This window comes from Dasypus novemcinctus, chromosome 21 (assembly GCF_030445035.2).
Source record: "Dasypus novemcinctus isolate mDasNov1 chromosome 21, mDasNov1.1.hap2, whole genome shotgun sequence".
Lineage (NCBI taxonomy): Eukaryota > Metazoa > Chordata > Mammalia > Cingulata > Dasypodidae > Dasypus > Dasypus novemcinctus.
In genome coordinates, this window is record NC_080693.1 from 55,511,469 (window position 1) to 55,531,819 (window position 20,351).

A 20,351-nucleotide genomic window follows, 5' to 3' on the forward strand; every position below is an offset into this window, starting at 1 on the left:
AATGGTGCCATCTGGTGGCTGCAAATAGCAATGACAGTTACTGGATTGAGAAGAGAGAGAGGGAAAGATAAAGCAGTATGAAGGAAAGGGGGAAGAAGACTGAGAAAGGCATGAGGGAGGGAGGGAGAGGGCAGGAAGATAGAAGGAGAGAGAAGTGAGAAGGAAGGAGGGGCTTGTTAAAGAAGATTGGGCCCTCTTGGAAGCTGGTGTGGGCCCATGGCAGGCTAGAAACAATGTCCCAAGAATATTTTCCTGTGGCATCTCAGGGGTTCCCAGGGACCGTAAGGGACTTCAAAACTCATGGGTCTGAGCTATGAGGCCTGAAGACCGAGAGGCCAGGATTCAGCAGTCAACTTCACAGGGTGTTACTACATGTGGACCCCCCAGTCCTTAGGTCCAGCCTCGTGAGCCTTGCACTGTTGGGCCCCGCACACCAGAGGTGTCTTCGGGAGTGCAGGCCAACTTGCCCGTTTGAAGGCAAACATGCTTCTGAACATGTTGCCCACACCTGATCGGATGCCCATGGCATGCACCTGCGTCAAGAAGATTCAGGCTGGAAGGAATTTTGGGGGCTCCTCACCCCACCCTCTTCCTTGCTTCCTCTCTCATGCAGGAGGCAGGGGGTGAACTTGTTTACCACTTCTGCACTGGGCAGTGGTGATGAGCTCAGACTGGCCCAATGCCCTCCACGGGCAGGGCCAGGCCTGAGTCATGGGGTCAGATGACTGTGGAGACTAAATGGGTTCCGTCCCACAGCCCCTGGGAGCTGCCGGCCACCCCACCCTTCCCCCCACCCTGCCAAAGCAGCCAGGCACCCCAGGCCAAAAGGGCAGAGGGCAGAGTGCAGGGGTCAGGTCACCGCTGGCCCCTCCCTGACCAGAGGACAACAGGACAGACCCCATACCTCCACCTCAGTCCAGCTAGGCCCACTCCCCTGAGCACCCATCACAGGAACCCCAGCTGCCCCCAGCACATCCTGGTTAAGGCCGCTGCCCTCCTAGAATGTCAAGTGCTCCTTCAGTCACCTGAGAGGCCCCAAACACACCATGGATATAAACGAAACTGTGAAAAAACTGTTCTATTGGAGATTATGTTACTTCTTCCTGGGCTTCAGTCTGCTCCATTGTAAAATGAGGTGGGTCAAGGTTCTCCAGGGACATTTCCCAATTGCCCTCTGACCTTGGCCTGCAGTGCATTCCCAGCACTGCGTCTGATGGAAGCTAAGAGAAGGCCCTCAGTGCTGTCCCTGACAAACCACAGGCCTCTGGAGCATGTGCTGATCAGAGGACCAGGTCCTGGTGCCCCTCTGACAGCATGAGGAGCCAAGGTCAGCTGCAGACACCTAGCAATAACCCCCTCCTTCAGGATGCTGTGCCTATCTTTTGAACTCTTTTCTATTGATTTCTATTTTCTATTTCTAGTATTGATGTTTTCTCTTGATTTCTATTGAAAATAAACTCTTAATAGATTTAAAGGTCTCCCCGTTATCTGGACCTTGCCAAAGCTACAGCTTCCAAGGGACCCCCTCCCCCAATGACCCCAGCTCACAGGAGGCCCACTCCACTATCACCCAGAACTTGTGCCCTCCCACTGTGGGCTGGTTTGGACGTGTTTGGACTGCACCTCCCCAAAAGGATTGCTGGCTCCCTGTGGTCACAATCCCTCACTTTTGGCACCCCCTTGGCTCCCCCCAGCTCCCCACTCCACCCCACAGGTACTGGTATAGATCTGGATGTGAGTAGGGGGCTCGTACAGGCAGGTTCAGTTTGGGTCCTGTCACCAGACTCACTGGTGGCCTTAGGGAGTGTCCCCACCTGTGCCAAAAGGGGACTGGAAAAGACAACCCCAGAGGGTCCTTTGAACCCTGAAACTGGGGTTTTATAACTCATCAACAGATGCATCTGCTTTTGTTGCAAAACTGAAGGAGACATAGGAAAGAATAAACATGTGGGTTCCCTTGCCTGCTCCCGCAGCCCCAAGCTAGCGCTGACTCTTTTCCATTTCTCCTTTGGCAATGCCCACTTCCTCCCAGCCACCCTCTGGCTTCACTGATCCCCCACGCTCCGCGGCACTGCCTCCCTGCCCCCGGCAGCTTCCTGCTTCAAGCCCTGACAGTGCCCCGGCCCTCCCCAGACACTCCTCTGATCTCCAGCCCTGGCAGCCCCTCTCCCCAGCTTGGCACTGTGTCTCTCAGCCTGCAGTCTGCCAAGCCTGGGCATCACCCGCTCTCCATGCCCAGGCACCAGGCTTTGGCTTTTGCCTTCCCTAATCTTCAAGCCTCAACACTGTCCTCGCCCACCCGTCCTTGCGTGCTGGAGACTCACTGACTCCTGCCAAAGCCAGCCTGGCCAGCCCCCTGGCTCAGGGCCAACCTACACTTCCAGCAGCACTGACCAGTGGAGACATCCCCCATTGTCACCTCTTCAGCTCCTCAAATAATGCTCTCCCAGAGTGATGGCTCCATTTACTCTCTGGTTAGAGACAAGGGCAGCTTCACTCTATCATCATTAACAACAATATCAAAGAATCTCATTGCTCCCTCGTGATTCCCAGAGACAGTGGAGGCCCCAGATCACAGTGGGAATCCCCAAATGGACCACTGGCTGATTTGGGATTTCAGGGTCCTCTTGACAGGACTCTCAGCAGGAATGCTGACAGCAGACCCAATGCCTGTGGACCTGCGACACTGATGGGCACTCTCCCACCCAGGGCAACCAGCTTCGGTACCCGGCCCCACCACACTGCAGGGCTTTCTGCCTCCTTGGATTCTGTTAACCCAGCTTCCCTCTGTCTGAAAACCACCTACCCCAAGACTTTTCATATTTCTACTCTAGTCTTCTTTTTAAAAATGTATTAATGTATTAATGAATGCCACTGAATTGTACACTTAAAAATGGCTAAAATGGCAAATTGACATATATATGTACCACAGCAAAAGTTTTAAAAATATTTTTTAAATGTATTAACTGTATCAGGCACATAAAAATGTATAGGTAAGAGTACAGAAAAACCTAAATGACCATTACCCAACTTAAGAGATAAATCATTACTGAGAAAATTGAAATCCCCTGTGAATCCCTTCCAGATCCCATTCTCCTTCCTCCACCTCCTCCATAGGTAACCTCTCTCCTGAATTTATCAATTATTTTCATGAATATTGTAATATTGTCAGCACTTGTATTATGTATCCATATACAACATGGACATACGTTTTTCAGGTTTTTCAAATTCTACATCTATTGAATCACATTGTAGATATCCTGTTGCAACTTGCTTTTTCTGTTCAACATTTTATGAGTTTTATCTATGTGGTACATGCACCCTAATTTATTCGCTTTCATTGCTGTGTAATATTCCACTGCCACAACTGATTTATCCATTCTCCTATAAATGGGCATTTATTTATTTTTTAAAGATTTATTTATTTATTTTATTTCTCCCTCCCCACCCCCGATTGTCTGTTCTCTGTGTCTATTTGCTGCATCTTCTTTGTCCGCTTCTGTTGTCAGCGGCATGGGAATCTGTGTTTCTTTTTTTTGTTGTTGCGTCATCTTGTTGTGTCAGCTCTCCGTTTTTGTGGCACCATTCCTGGGCAGGCTGCACTTTCTTTCACGCTGGGCAGTCTCCTTACGGGGCGCACTCCTTGCGCGTGGGGCTCCCCTACGCGGGGGACACCCCTGTGTGGTACGGCACTCCTTGCGCGCATCAGCACTGCGCATGTGCCAGCCCCACACGGTCAAGGAGGCCCAGGGTTTGAACCGCGGACCTCACATGTGGTAGACGGACGCCCTAACCACTAAGTCCGCTTCCCTAATGGACATTTAGATTAGTTCTTTTCTGCTTTAAATTGTTCAAGTAATACATGAATATATCCTTATTGTAAAAGAGTTAAATAATATAGAAGAATGCCAAAAAGTGACGAGCCCCTTTCACCTCCTGCTCATCTCAGAAGGAACCACTGCCAACCATTTGTGTTGCCCTTCCAGTCCTTTTTCTAGGCATTAACATATGCATATTCGTTCACATACATATCTATCTTCTTTAGGCATTTCCCTCCTTTGGCATCTGCACCTCTCCTCTCTCCTGAGGCGCCCATCCTTTCGGTTTCTCCTCAGTCTTTCTGGCCCCACCACCTTGCCTGCTGCCTGCCTCTTCAACATGGAGGCGCCCCAGGCCTCCCACTTCAGCTCTTTTAGTCTATTTCCTGGATTTTCTTGGTCTCCCCAGCCTCAACAGTCCTTTAAAATGATCTCAAAGCTCCATGACCTTGCCCCTGACCTCCGACCTCTTTGTGTATCCCCTTGGACAGTCACAGGCATTTCAAACTCATCCAAATTGACAGTTACCAGTCCCTCCCTGCCCTCCCAAAGCCTGCTCCCCCTCCTCTTCCATAACCCAACACCACCCTTTCTCCCACCCCCAGATCCCAGACCTGCTGAACCTTCTGCAGTGTCAAGAGCCCAGCCCTCTTCTCTCCAGTCCCCAGTACTGCCCTTGATGCCCCCCTAAACTATTGCAATAACCTCCTAAGAGGCTTCCCTGCCTCCAGCCCCTCCGTACCTCAAGTCCCTCCTCCTCACCCCTTTGAGGGGAGAAGGGTTGGCGAGACTATGAAAGGAAAAACCATAAAATCCCTTATTCTAAAATCTTCAGTGATTTATCTGCTAGATAAAATCCAAACTCCCCAGCATGGCACTCAAGGCCTCATGGGAAGACGGGTCTCATCTCCTGCCTCCCCAACTTCCAGGCAGCCACACGGGATCTCACTGAATTCCATATTCCTCCGAGAGCTGTTCACTTCCAGGCCTCGATGCCTGTGTTACACAGTTCGTGCTGCATGGGACATCCTTCCCCATCACTGGCAAATCTCTGAGAATTCTTCCTGACTCTCCCAGCAAACCTCTCTGCTTCCACCATGCTCTGGACAAAACTCCACTTTAATTGCTGAAGACACATGGCCTGAGTTGAACAGGATAACCCTAACGTCAAAGATTCTGTTTTGTGAGGCCCATGTGTACACTCATACTTGTGGACACCATGTCCTGTCAAATAAATATGGTGACCATGGCTAAAGCAATGATGCATCTTGCTTTATCACCTGGCCATAGGCCTCTCTGCCCCAGCAGCAGGCAAGCTTTGTGGGGCTGTGGCATGTCTTATTTTTCTCTCATTTCCCCATGCCTGGCACAGGCATTTCAAATAGGGATTCAAACAATTCTTGTTTGGGGATGTAAGGAGCTCCAAGATGTATATTCCTTCATCCCTTTTGGGTTTCTGCTCTAATATTTCATCATGTGTGCCTCTGGACATGCCTTACCAGGGCTCTGCTAGTCCATAAGAAACCTCTGTGTGATTTGGGAAAAGGCAGCCCCTCCTCGGGTTCAGCAGTCCAAGCCCATTCATTTGGTTCAGTGAAGTGAGCAGGGGCTGCATTTCAGCCTCCACCCTCTGCCTCAGCCAGGCACCCTTGTGCAGTACTCAATAAGCAAGACTGAACACGTGCGCCCTGTCTATTCACGATTTGTGCAGCCCCCAGGCTGGCATAGAGACTATGCTCTCCTCACATCCCCATCCTCACCCCCCTCAACACACACATTCCACCCTGCTTAGATCCTTAGAACCTCAGATCTTTCCATTGAACAGACTCGTCCATTTTACAGATGATTCAAGGGAGAAGAAGGGTTTTGCCCAAGGGTACCCAGAGCTGGAAGAGAAACAGAAAGAAATAGAAGGGGCTGAGAGAAGAGAGAAGTGGTATCTGGAGGCTGGTGGAGGAAAATTACCAAGACGTGAAGATTGCACAGTCCCTAAGGGAAGAGATTATTTTTTTTAGTGCCCATCAAGTGCTAGGTATAGAGCTAGTATAAACCTTGCTGATTGTCTTCCATTTGCAAGAGGGGAAGAACTGCTGGAAGGGGGAGCCAGGCCTCCAGACCTGAGCTCTTTTCCCAGAATCACATCTACCCTGTCGACTCAGAGGATCATTAACGGCCATCTCTGTGCCCTGCTCGTGAGCTCACACCTCAGGCCAGGAGACTGGAGATCCTCCCTCCCCATCCCCAGACTGCCCCCTGCTCTCCCCAGACCACGGAGGAGCTCAGCAGCTCCAAGGAAGGAATGCAGGGCCCCTCCCCTCAGGCCAGGTGCTCCAGACAGTGATCAGGAAGAGCAGGAGGGGACTCAGTCCTGAAAGTGCAAGACCACATGCTCCTCAGGCTGAGCCCCAGCCAGCCAGAGTTACCCAACCCAGGGCTGCTGGCTCCAGGCGGCTAGCTCTGGAGTCCGCCCCACCACCAGAAGCGTTGCTCTGCAGACAGTGGGGTCTGGAGGCTCGACTTGGTAGACAAAGGACAGTGCATTCTAATTATATTTTCAATTAGCCGCTCACTTTTCTCTCGCACTTGCTGACCAAGATCCAGGAAGAAAAGGCCAATTTTAATCACAAGCTTCTCTTCTCTTACTAATGGGGTCAGACTCTGGGTGGCTTGTGGGCACAGAGGCTCAGGGAGAAGCCAACACTCAGCGGAGAGGCTTCTTGGGCACCACATTTGAGGCAGGGGCAGGATAGCATCCATATCTCCCAAAAAGGGGGACTTCACAGGTCCCTGCAGCTTCAGACTCCACGCTTCTAAACCCCACCTTTAAGGATGAACCTTGTCTAAAGAACCCTGTCAAAGGAAGAAACTGAGCCCTGGCCACAGGGAGCTTCTAGGAACTAGGAGAGACCTAGTTCCTGTCCTTGGAAAACTGTCTGAAGGCAGGTGATCAGGGAATGTCCCCAAATGGCTTTCGTTAATCTGGGCTTTCCAATGAAACATGGGTGAATGTTGTTGTTTAATCATATCATTAATACAATTAGCTTCCATTTATTAAGGGCCTACAATGTGCCAGATGCTGCACAAAATACTTTGATGCATTATCTAATTTAAACATCTTAGCGACTCTTTGGAGTGAGTATATTATCATCCCCATCTTATAGATGAGGTAAGGTAAAGTTCAGGTAAGTTAAGTAACTTGCCTAGTGTCACACAGCCAGTAAGTGGATGGGCCAGAATTCCAACCCAAAGTCTTATTCTTAACCACTATGTTCTGCTTTGCTTCCACTCTTGCCTTAAATCCGTTATGTGGACAAATACTTCCCCACTGCACACATTTGTCTTTCCTTATAGAGTCTAACTGCAACCACCACAACAAAAAAGATGTCAGTGCATGTGTGCCAGGGCCCAGCGGGAAGAGTGATGGAGAACGGTGGTGAGAGACTCCCAGGCCTCCAGGCCAAGGTGGGTCATTGATGGTCAGAGAGGTGCTTCATGCTGAGGGTGAGGTCAGTGATTGTTTTGCATCATTCTCTGGACTCTGAGTTAGTAGTGAAATTTCTTTTCGAAAATTTCAGATCTGTGAAGAGATACTCGGCATATCTGAGTGGATATAAATGCCAAGGGCAAGGCAGGCTTGGGACCAATCATCTGCCATGACTGTGGGCAGAGACATCTCTGCCCATACAACCTCAGGGAACAGTGGGCAAGGACGGTTGCTCCATCTGCACTATAGGTGCAGAGACCCACTTTTCCAAACTCAAAGTGCTCTGTCTAGGACAAGTATCTGACGTGTATCTTCATTCCTCCATTCTCCCCAAATACCCCTGCAATGGAATGCTGGGTTAAAATTGTTATAATGCTGGAAGCGTATTGGTTCACCTGATAGAGCGTTCGCCTACCACATGGGAGGTCCAGGGTTCAAACCCAGGGCTTCCTGACCCATGTGGAGCTGGCCCACGCACAGTGCTGATGTGCCCAAGGAATGCTGTGCCACGCAGGGGTGTCCCCTGTGTACGGGAGCCCCACGCGCAAGGAGTGCGCCCCGTAAGGAGAGCCGCCCAGCGCGAAACAAAGTGCAGCCTGCCCAGGAGTGGCGCTGCATACACGGAGAGCTGATGCAGCAAGGTGATGGAACAAAAAAAGAGACACAGATTCCCAGCTGGCAAGCAGACACATATGAACACACAGCAAATGGACATAGAAAGCAGACAACTGGTTGGGGGGAGGGAAGAGAAATAAATAAAAAATAAAAACCTTTAAGAAACAACAAAAGAACAGAATACTTCTAAAAATTTATTTAAAAAATTATAATGCTTGACTGTTTTGTTTTGTTTTGATCTCTGTTATCTGACAACCCTCTTGTTGTACAGGGGCTAGGTAAATCTGGAATAAATGAATGAATGAACACAGTCTCAAGAATTGGGGCCGTTGTCTTTCTCTTAAGCCATCACAACTGGAGGGATACAACAGGGACGGAAGGGCCAATCAAGGTCCCGACCCCGCACCAGGCTACCTTTATGCACACCATCCCAATATCCCCTTTGGAAGGACTGCGTTGCCCACCCCTACCTCCTGTCCCTTAATCCAGGGGACAGGCCATCAGAGCCCCGGATCCAGCTCTGTCCTCTCCTGGATTCCACCAACGGTGTTCTAGGAGGGGGTAATCAAGGAAGTCAGAAGCTTCCACGTGGAAGACGGCGCCAGAATGACTGAAGCAGGGCCCCTTGGGCGTTACCTGGGGCGGTAGGGCCCAGACATCAGTGTCAGCCTGAAGGCTGTCCTTTTCCCCCGGGGCCCGTAAGCCTGATCCTTCACTGAAGTCCCCTCCCTCCTGCCTCCGCGCTTCCATCAAGGTGAAAGAGCCTTCTAGTGGGAGGCAGACCTACATTCTAATCCCAACTCTGCCACTTAATAGCAGAGTGGCCTTATGGAGACACTCGGTCTCCACTAGCCAGCCTGTAAAAGGGGCCGATAATCCCACCTACTTTGGACAGGAAAGGCAAGGCGTTCAGGAAACGTCAGCTTCCTGCCTGTAACCTACCCTCATCTGGTGTTTCCCTATTTTGTTTTCTCCCACCGCTTTTTTTTTTTTTTTCACCCTGGCTCCTGAGCCCTTTTTCTTCCCGGCTCCACGCTCTCAGCCAGACCGCAGCACTTAGCAATCCTGCGCGCCCACCCGGCGCCCGGGGAGCCTCGCCACCGCTGCGACCCGCCTCGCCGCCAGACCGCCGCCCTGCGCCCGCCCCCGGCCCAGCCCCGCCGGGGGTCGCGCCCCGCCTCGGCCTACCTCATTCGTCGCCCGCCCGCCTCGTCCTTCCTCGGGCTGCGGCGCCCCAACCCAGCCGCCGCCGGGGCCACGAGGACTGGGCGAAGCGGGGCGCGCCGGCCACGGCCATGCCCGGGTGGCCGAGGGCAGCGGGCGGGGCGACGGGCTCCAGCCTCCACAGCTGCGAGCGCCAGCCTGACCGCAGCCTGACGGCGACGCTGCAAATAGCCGCGGTTTCCAGCCCGTGCCCTGCCTGCCTCCGGCCTTCCGGACCTTTGGGGTTTTCTCTCTTTCTTCCCGCCGCCCGCTCCGCCCAGCCCCAAGCCCCCCGCCTCGTCCGGGCTGTGCGCCCACCACATCCTGCCCCACGCAGGCTGGCTCCTGCGCCGGCAGGCCGGGGAGCCTAGCGTCCAGTGTTCAGGAGGTCCAGCAATCCTTGCCGAGTGCTTCAGGATTCGGCCGGCAGGAATTCATGAAATCGTTACAACCGCCCTGGGAGGGGCTGCTCCAACTTACAGACGGAGAAACTGAGGCCGAGAGAGACTCCTTAGGTTCTAAAGTCACCCTGTTAGGAGGTGTAAGCCTGTCCTGCCTCAGTTTCCATATCTGTAAGATGAGGATGAAAGAAAAGTCTGTTTGCTCTAAGGAAGATCTTTTTAACTACAGTGGAAAACCCAAAATGGAACATAAGTAGTAGGTGCCCTGTCCTTGGGATTGTAGAGTGGGAAGCTGAGCGAATTACCACGCTGGGGTTTGAGACAGACCCCTAACTGGGGCTGGCTGTGTCAGAATTAGCCTGAGCCAGGGAATCTGCATTTTAGCAAATGCAAGGATACTCAAGTGATCAAGTTTGGGGTCCACAAAGAGATTCCCAGAAGGGGGTGCAGGTGGTGTTGGGGGGGGGGTCCTCCCCAAATGCTCCACATTGACCCCATCTCTGCCTTCACTAGCCTGGGCCCAGAATGATTACACATGTATTAAGGACCTATTATGTGCCAAGCAAATGTCTCACATCCCCATGCTCTGAGCTCATGGCATGATCAACTACCATACCAGCTGGGCTTGCCCTCAGCCCAGCTGGTCCCTTTGGGAGAACTGGAGCAAAACACCCTTCTTCCACCAGGTGGTATGGCTCAGTGAGCAGAGAGGGCTGGGTTTCACCTCCACTTTCCTCCTTGGCAGCCACCCTTGTACAGGACACAACCTCTCCAAGGCAGCCTTCTAGAGCTGCAAGAGATGTGAGAGGAACGGAAAGCGCAGTAAGGGGGCCAAGTAATTCTTGCTGAAGACAGTAGTAGAGGCTGTCTCTAAGATGAACATTAAAGTGGACTCTTAAGGACGAGTGGAGATCCCCAGGTAGAAAGGGAGGAAAAGGCATTCCAGGTAGATGCAACAGCCAAGGCAGCAGCATAGCACTGAGAGGTCTTGGCATGTTCTGGACACACTGGTGCAAGCTTGGGGAATGGCTTTCCCCCACAGCAGTTGGCTCTCACTCTGTGCTGTTATATACCATACTGAACATAGATCATCTGCAAACCAGAGCTGTCTTCACCTGGTCTGTGAGATGCTAGGCAGGGACAGACTTTTATTCTCTGTGGCCCAGTGTTTCACTCAGTGTCAGTAACACTAAGTACAAAAGTTAACAGGCATTAAATATTTACTATCATGCACTATGCTAAGTGCTCTATATGCATATTCTCATTTCATCCTCAAACAACTTACAAATAAGTGTTATTAATCCCATTTAACAGATGAGGATTTTAAGGGCCAGAGGGGTTAAGTAAAGTGCCTAAGGTCACACAGCTATTTACTGGTTCAGCTAGGATTAGAATTCAGGTCTCTCTGACTGCAAAGCCCTTGTTCGAGATGGATAGATGGATAGGAGAGGAGGAACTAGGTTAAGAAGGGCCTTGAATTTCACGCTAGAGAGCTTGACTTTTATCCCAGGGGCAATGGAGGGACACTGTAAACAGGGAGAGACAGGTCAGATTAGGGATTTAGAAAAATCATTTTGACAGTAGCAGGAAGAAAGTTTAGATAGGGAGGATGCCACTTTTCTGGCAAATCCTAATCCTCTTTTGTATGGAGCCTTTAAAAAAAAAAGCTCAGTGTTATTTCTCTCAGGGCAAAACATGTGTTTCTATGCACACACTGAGATTATTGGAGGAAAAGGCTGAGGAAGGAGGCTCATTAAGCGGAGGGAAACAAGGGATGGAATACTGTGAAATTCAGGGGATGGAGAGGTGGGCTCTTTATACAGGGGAGGGGCGTACCAGAAAGGAGAAGCCATATAGTCTTCCTCTCCCATTTCCAAGATGAGAAGGGCCCCTTGGGGCCTCCAAGGAGGAAGCTCAGTCTCCAGGCCCCACACACTGTCCCATTGTGTACCTGCCATGGGAGGCAGCCAAAGGTGAGGCTGGTGTTGCATCAGTGTGCCAAGATCTGCGGTTGAATGTTGGGGGGTGGCAGTGGGAGAGGGCGGGTCCCTCCCTCTGAGGCAGCTTCCGGACATCATTGGCCTTTCCAGCTAGGGAGGGAGGGGAGTTGCAAGAAAAGGCCCTAGGGATCAGATAAGCTGAAGGAAGGGAACAGACAGAACTGACAGCTGGAAGGACCAGAGAACAGGTGGCACTTCCCTCACCTATACCACAGGAGCCAAAGAGAGGCCCTGGGCCTGCTGGAGGCCGCTGTCTTCAGACTGCCAGGGACTCCCAGAGGGTCCCAGAACAGAGCACTGCTCCCCATGCTGCTGCGTCTCACCCTGCTGCTCCTGACGGGGCTGTCTGCCTACCCTGTGGCAGGGAATGGAGGAGAGGAGCTGGCACTCAGCATTGAAGCAGGACCCTGGGTCACTGTGACCCTGGAGGTACCTTGGGGGACAGGCTCTGAGCAGAGCAGGGTGGATCCATAGCGAAAGGGTGGACGACCCCTCCAAGACTGCAGGAGAGCAGGTGTACATTGCCAGGAAGGATGTCTGACTCCCCCCTGCCAGGAGCTCATGGCCCGTGGCCTGGCACACCTCTAAAGAGCCCTATGCACAAGGGAGCAAAAGCCTGTGGGGATGTGCGTGTGCGTTATAAGGTTAACAAATACTTATTTACATGTACTGTGTTCCTCACACTGTTCTAAATGCTTTATAAATATTAACTCATTTAGTCCTCGTGTCAACCTTATAGGGTAGGTGCCAACTATTACTATCCCTATTTTACAGGTGTAGGAATTGAGGCGCAGAGTGGTCAAGTAGTTTGTCCAAGGTTTCAAAGCTTAAAAATCACAACCACACTCCTTACCCAAAGGTCTGAATCTGCATCAGAGGAAATTTTCCAGAATCTCCTTTTAAGGGGATCAACTGGGGACAGGATACCATTTTGTCTCACATGTAGAAACTCCTTTATTTAATTTTCTGACAACTAGCAAGTACTGGCTTGACTGCCTGTCTTTTCTAATAACTTGACCTGAGTGCCATCATTGGGGAGAGATCTAAGAGATACAGCATCTCTCTCCCAATCCAATGACAGACACACAGATCCTGACCTCAGGGAGCGCCCACTCAGGCAAAAGAGACCAACAGACCAGACACAAATATAGAGACGAGGTAAATAAGAAATTAGTGCTCAGAGAAGGCTCGAAGGAGGAAGGCAGATGGGACAAGGCTGAGCCTGGCTCCTCAAAATTCTCAGGAAGGTGAGGACATTGGGGCTAGGCTTGGCAAAGGACCAAGAGGCAGTGGCTCCTAGTTATTCCGTGTGACCTTGGGAAGGTCACTGCAGCTTTCCGGACACCAGTTTCCTCACTGGTAAAACAGGTGGGAGGGAAAATTAGATGATCCCCAAGTGTTTTTGTTTGTTGGAGCTTTGTCATGCTTTACAGAGTCAATGCCAGACATCAGGGTACCTGGTCAGGGACAGAGAGGCTGAGCGGTGTGATGGGGAGCTCTCTACACAGCCACACAAGAAACATCATCACCAACTTCAACTAGTGCTGCTGCTGGACTTTCCACCCACAAGTACCTCAGCCTGCAACTGGATCCAATCCTTATTCTCTTTTCAAACTCCCTAATACCCCTGCTTCCCAAGATGCAGGGCTTGGAATGAGGAGAGACTGGGTTAGAACTCAGGAAGAACTTACAAACATTGTGGGTTGCTAAACATGAATCCAAGTGAGTGAGGTGGTGGAAGGACTAGAAGCACCTTCGAGAATAATCTAATTGCCCCTCTAGCAATCAGGGCTCCCCCTTCTGCAGACATCCCTGGAGCTGGAGATTTGAATTAAATTGATAGGGAGGGTTTGGGGTGGAGGGAAGAGTCCTTCCTGAATGAAAGGGAGCAGATGCTTCCTAATGGCCACCAGAAATGCTGCGAGTGGGAGAAGGCTTAGTCCTGTTTAATTCATAAATGGCCATTTGAAGGCAGCCTTTTTACCAAGGCAAAGTGGTTTTCATGTACTTTTCAGAAATGGGTCCAAGTCTCCAGAGACTTTTTTGGTTCCTGGCCAGGCTGGGCGACTCCAGTCTAAGACTGCTACCCCAGCCACTGACATATCAGGGAGGCGACATTGGAATTGACTTCAGTTCAGTAAACAATCCACTCCTGATCCCAAAAGTTGGTACAAGGTGAGCCATGAGAGGCAAAGGGGTTTCCATGGTACCCCAGCCTGGTCCCAGATCTCAGCACTGCACCTGGGGAAACGGGATGGAAGAAAGAGCCCCTGATCCAAGCCCTGCTTCCAGGATACAGCAGGCAGCTTGTACTGCTCCAGAGCTGTGTTTGCAGTTTTCCTGGAAAAGAAGCTCCCATTCCCTTCCCTGGTCCCAGACTATCAGAGAGAGGGCCCCTCATTCAGCATTTTGTTTCCTACATGAACTAAGCCCCTGTGTACCAAGCCCCATGCCAACTACTAGGGATACAAGAATGCAAAGACAGTCTAATGACTAGTAGCCACCCTCACTCTCTCAACGAATGACCTCTTTCCCTCTCAGCATTGCTGAGCAGGCCCCTCTTCAACAGTTCAGGTTAAGGCAGGAAGAGGGGGAGGTCACAAAGGCTAAAGAAGGACCTAGATCTTAAACCCAGAGCCTTTGGTCCAGGACTTTCCATCAGCTCAACAATTAAATTGTCTTTGCCCAGGATAGTAGCCCTCCCCCTGACAAACTGCACGCCATGTTCATGGGAGGTCCAGGACTAGGGCAGGGTAGATATGCAACAATGGGGGAAGGCCAGGGGAGAGGAGAGAGAAGGGAGGCTGGGAATTGAAGGGAAAGCAGTTCCATCTTGCCTACTGGCTGCCCACTTCTTAACTATACTAGATACATTTCCCAAGATGAAACAGAATCCATGTTCTGGAGCCAGACTTTGACTGTGAATCTTGGATCTATCACTTTATGTATGATCTTAGACAAGTCACTTAATCTCTTTGGGCTTCAATGTCCCTAACTCTAAAATGGGGATAAATCATGGTCCTTACTTCAAATGATGGTTGTAAAGATTAAATAAGATTATGAATATAGTGTTTGACAGCCTGGCCTCTAAGCTAGAGGACCTGGGTTCAGGTTCTGGCTCTACCTCTCACTTCTTAGCTGGGTGGCCTTTAGATAAGACTATTTCATCTCTCTGGGCCTCAGTATTCTCAACTGTAAAATGGGGAAAGTAACAGGACTTTCCTCATAGGGTTTTGGTGAAGACTGAATTAATATATTAAAGTGCTTAGATCAGTGCCAGGAACATAGTACATGAAAAGTTAGCTATCAATTATCATTATTATGTGCATTATTGTGTAAAATATGGAAACCAGCCCAGTGCCAGTCCAGGGCAGGTGTTCAATGACTGTGAGCTGTTGTACTGAGATTGCTACTGTTCTGGCTGCCCTCCCTTTTCTCTTCACCTTCCAACTCTAACTCACTCTCTGCTTCTCCAGGAAGGCAATGTCCCCAGTATCCAGTTCCAGCTTCAGGAGGTGAAGACGGGCAAGGCAAGCCAGTTCTTTGGGCTGATGGGGAAGCGGGCGGGAGGTGAGTGACCCAGGTGGGCAGAAGTCCAGCAAGGAGTGGTCCTAAGTGGGTTCCATAATCAAGCAGAGGCCCTAGGTCATTTATACCAGTCCACCAGGGGTCGCTTACCTGATGGGGTGGGGATAAGAGTGTCCACATACATTATCATGCAAACCAGGATGATTTGGTTGAATGTTAATAATTATACCAGGCAACAGGCATAAACCAGGCTGCCCCCAGCATATAGGGAGTAGTCACCCTCAGGGCGGGGCAGAGGCTTTGCAACTTGGTTGGTGACCTTGCCTTGAATACTATGAATGACTGTGGAGAATGGTGGTGAAGTTAGAGATTAGCATCAAAATGTGAGCCAAAGATCAAGCTTTCTAGTCAATACTGTTTGGCTCAAACTATTAATAAAATGAGCCCATGTTCAGAGGGCACTCTCAACCTGGGTGTCATGCTCTAGGGGACAAGGAAAAAATAAAGAGCAGTTTACTCTTTTCTTATTCTTCACATTATTACTTTTTAAAGTGGATACTTAGTGTTGATGAGGGTATGAAGAAACTGGCACTTTTATACACTGTCTATTTGGAGGACACAGTGGTAGTGTCCAGCAAAGTAGGAAGTGTGCATTCTTTTGAATAGTAGGCTTGCTCTGGGGCATCTATCAAACAGAAATACTATTAGATACATTAGCCCTGGGAGGTTTGCAGTAGAATGTTCATTGCCAACTTGTGTGTAATAGCAAGAATTTGGGAATAGCATAAAGAACCATCAATAGAATGGTCGAAATATATTAGGTACTTCTATAACTTTTGTGGCCATTAAAAAGAATGAGGCAGATCTGTGGACAGATATGGAAAGCACTCTGAGATAATATGGTTAAAAAGAAAAAACATGTTACAGAACAATATCCATGATGGGAACCTACTTATTTTAAAAAACTACATGCTCACACACATATATATAAACACTAGAAAAACTGCTAGAAGAGTTAATATCAAATTATCAACAATGGTTACATCTAGAATAGGAAGTGAAGGTGAGAGAGAGAGAATGAAGAAGGGCTTACTGTACAAACCCTACATTACTTGCAGTTTTGTTTTGTTTTGTTTTTAATTGTGGGCATGTATTCAAGGACGGCTTTTGTCATTTTTAAAGTGCCTATTTGAAAAATAGAGAAAACCAACTTTCTGTAACCAAACACTTTTAGCCTAGTTTCCTCCTCTGCAAAATTAGCTTTCGACTGGGCCATTTCCAAGATCGTCTCCAAATCCAACAACCCAACAGAAGCAGGGGATGGGGGTAAAAGAGAAATATTTGAGTACCTACTACATTCACACATAATTAAATCCCACAACAATGTCCCCCTTATAATCATAGGGGAAACAGCCTCAGAGAGGTTAAGTACTTTTCCCAAGGATGCCAGCTGGTACCCCTGACTCCAAAAGTTTGTGCACTTACCACCACTCCCCACTGCCTCCCATTAGGAACAGCCTAGTGGCTCCGCCACAAGAATAAAGGGAGTGACTGATGCCCCCACAAAGGCACCGAACTCCAAAGAGCCACAAGCCGTTCCCACCTTGCCAAGCCCCCAGTGAAGCAGTACAATCCTCATTCTTTCTTTCTCTTTTCCCCCAGGAATATCTCCCATCCAGTTAGTGAGCATAACAGGTAAGTGTTGCCCAGACCTTCCCTCCAGTGTCCTAGGGAGGGCTAGAGTCTTCCTGGCCTCTAACAAGACAGGGAGGTGGGGTGGGGGAGAAGCTCTGGCCAGGGGCACGTCAGTGTGGCAGGCTGTGCAGAGGGTGGGGTCAATGTGGTCTGGCCACATTCTAGGCTTCCTGGACAGGCTCTTTTGGCTGTTTCCTTAGGCGGATGGTTTATGCGTGCCTGGTGGGTAGGTGCAGGGATAAGGAGGAGACAGGATGAAACTAGTTCTGCCAAATGTTTAAAATTACCTTGGGTCTAAGGCCTGGAACTGGAAAGTGAATCAATCACCAAAGGCTTCTCAAAGCTTCAATCCATTCCTCACCCTGCATCCAGAAGGATTTTAAAAGTGCAAATCTGAGCAGTCATTCCTTTGCTTGAAAGTGTATAGTGAAAATGGAAATGCAAAAACAGAAGAAAGCAAACCAGTCTTTATCCATCATCCCCTCGCTGTTCTCAGGATCAAGTCTGACCTCCTAACATGCCTTACCAGACCCTTCCGGGCTACCCTCACTGACTTGAGCTCGAGCCCCATCTCTCATGGCTCTCCTTCCCCAACCACCTATGCTTCCCAGAGGAAGCTTGTCTCCATGGCCTAGGCATGCTGCTGCCCTCGGTACACTGCACTGCACTATCCTGCTGGGTCACATGCCTGGGGTCCCCAGACAGGAAACTCCCACAGGCAGTTAGGTCCGCCATCAGCTCGGTATCCCTAAGGCCCCGCACAATTTCTGCCTATTAGAAGCACCCAGTAGGTGTTTGTGGAAAGAAGGGAGGGAAAATGGAGGAGGAGGGAGGAATCCATGAATCAATCAGTTAATGAATTCATGGTTTTTCCAACTCTGTTTGATCAAGAAATGATACCATTTACAAGGTCCCAGCTCTGGTCCTGGCCCTGACCTGCCCTCGCACCCAAGACAGCCTTCCTCTATTGCAATCTTTTCTCTATCTCTCCTCTCTCCATCACCAGGCCATCAGACAGGACAAAGAGTTCAGGGCCTCCTGGGCAGGAAAGAACCATCTACAGAAGGTGAGTTTCTAGTGGGTGGCAAGGGCATTATGGGAAAGTGGCCAGATACTCTGCTGCCAGTCTCCAAGGCAGGAATCATTCACCTGGATAGAAAGAATAGGCTTCCCACAAGCCATCAGGCAGAGTGCCACGCCAGGGTGCAGGGAGTTAGTCCCTTTGATGATTCAGACCTGAAACAGCTGGAACTCTGAAGATGCACCCTCCCCATCCCCAACACACCCAGGCACACTGCCCCACACAGGGCCAGCTGAACCCACAGAGAATGCTGTGTAATTTGCCAGGTCCTGGGGCACTTCCCTTATTACTTTGTCTTTTTTTTTTTTTTTTTTTTTCGTAAGTCCCAGGTATTGAACCTGGGACCTCATCCATGGGAGACAGACACTCAACCACTAAGCTACATCTGCTCCCCTCCCACCTTTTTTTTTCTTTCCCGTCCTTAAACTTCTCATTACTGATCACTAGAGTCATGCCTTTGGTTTTAAGATATTTTCCTGTCTTCAACAATTATAACTGTAAATAATCCTGAGTGGGATAAAACCCTAAGGAGTTAGGTATGTAGCAGAAGCCACATAGCTAAATGGTTCCAAGGAGCCAGATATGAAGTAAATAAATGAGGAAGGCTAAGAAAAAGGAATAAACATGGAACAGCCCTCTATGTGTCCTTGAGATTTTCATGAAGTACTTGAGCCATTCCATTCAAAGTCTCATGGAAGTCATCCCAGTGCCAAATAGAAATGAATGCCTTTCCTTGTAAGATTTTAAGCAGGAACTTAGAAGTCATCACTCTTCAGATGGAAAGCAAGCAACTTGTCCAAAGTCATACAGTAAGCTAATTAGTCAAGACTAAAAGCTGTGTCTCCTATTTCCTAGGGCACTTTACACCTAGGGAGGGCCTTGGGAAGTTTGAATGTTACTACAGCCCTTCCTTTAGAGATACAATCAAGGGTTGAGTGAGTGGCTGGTTCCTCCTGCTCTGGAGGCATTTACAATTGAGTGGAAGACAAGGCAGATGACCCTGAGATTTGCTTGCCCTAGATATTTACCAACAGGAGAAATATGAGTCAGGGAAATGGAGGGCCTGAAGTCGAGGGCCAGGTACAGGATTCTGAGTGTGGAGGAGAAAGACACAGTCTTCTCTGACCCCCTGTCCAGGTACAGAACTCTCCCCAGACCAAGAGGATGAGGACCAAGGTTCAGAGTGAGAGCCCCAACTGCACGCTTCCCGAAGGACAAAACCCTCTTCTCCCTCCCTGGACGTCACAGTGAGCAGCCACCCAGGCCAACTCTCTCTTCATGTGTCTCCAGTTCTCAGTACCAGCATCTCACCCCTGGCCTGCATTGAACTCACTGCATCTCCTTCCAGGACTCTCAGTCTCAAGCAGCAGTCATACATAAACATCGTCACCTCACAAGCTAGAGTGACCCTCCTTCCCTCAGCACTCTGAGCTGTTTCACTGTATAGCAGGCAGGAATGAGTCTCACACATTTCCTTATCCCCTGTGCCAGCACACTGTAGGCGCTCAATAAATGAATGAACTGTGAATGGCTTCTTCTCTGGGATGGGGCAGAGGGCAGGAATGGCCTGGGCTCTGTGCCCTGCTAAGAGCTCCATCTGGCACAGCAGCAGGCCAGGATGCCTTTTTCAGAAGTGCAAAAAGAAATACAACAGACCTGGTCCCCACTCAAGGGTGGGAAAACAGTGTTGGCACACATCTGAGGATGGCAAATGGATGAGAAATGAGAAACAGACCCTGATTAGGTAAGAAAGGACTACAGGCATTTGATTGGAGGGGACTAGAGGGGAAGGAATCCTTTTTCTTTTCTTTTCTTTTTTTTTTTTTTTTTGAGTTAAGCCAGTAATTTATTCAGGTAGGGTGGAATGAGAAATAAGAGAAAATATCAGATTATGGGTCCCAGATAGCAGGGGCTGAAAAGTGATAAAGGGGGCTAATTTACATTCTATAATTTCCCACTATAGATTATAAATGCCCAGGTTTTACTTGCATGGCCATCACAGCGGAGTAAAAAAGGCGAGAGCAGGGCACAGAGGGCACATGGACCGGCACCAGGACATGATGAAGGCAAGAGTGGGAGTCCAAAGGCAAGAGCCCTTTTTCCCTTTAGGATCATATGAAGGCCCAGCCTGAAAGAAGCCTCCCTCTCCTTATCCAGTCATCTCAGAAATTCAAATCCATATGCCTTTGGACTTGGAGAAGAATTGGGCACAAGTCAATCATCAACTCCCTTTAACTAAATGCTGTGCTATTTAGGACATAAGCAGTTAAGTAATCCAGTGAGCTGGGAAGAGCTCTAGAGGGAACCAATTCCCATCCGCAGGAAGCCCCATCTGCTGGGGAGAGCTCTGTCCCTGCCCTACTGGCTTGTGGGAAGGCAAGAGACAAAAGACTCCAGAATGCTTAGAAAGAGGCACATAACCAGAGATTCTAGAGTGCAAATCACTGAGGCACTGAACCAAGCAATGAATTGGGTGTTGTGTGGGTAGGTTCAGCAGTAAAGAAGTTGTTGATCCATCACGCTATA

The 20,351-nt window shown here is 49.6% G+C and overlaps 1 protein-coding gene across 1 annotated transcript; it reads left to right on the forward strand.

Moving 5' to 3' along the window:
- The first annotated feature begins 11,692 nt into the window (after positions 1–11,692).
- TAC4 (tachykinin precursor 4) lies at positions 11,693–19,123 on the forward strand. Its single transcript, XM_004446576.5, has 5 exons — positions 11,693–11,950; positions 14,998–15,091; positions 16,712–16,744; positions 17,751–17,810; positions 18,963–19,123. The coding sequence occupies exons 1-5, from the start codon at positions 11,828–11,830 to the stop codon at positions 19,010–19,012; spliced, it is 360 nt and encodes a 119-aa protein (XP_004446633.2). The 5' UTR covers positions 11,693–11,827; the 3' UTR covers positions 19,013–19,123.
- Positions 19,124–20,351: the final 1,228 nt, after the last annotated feature.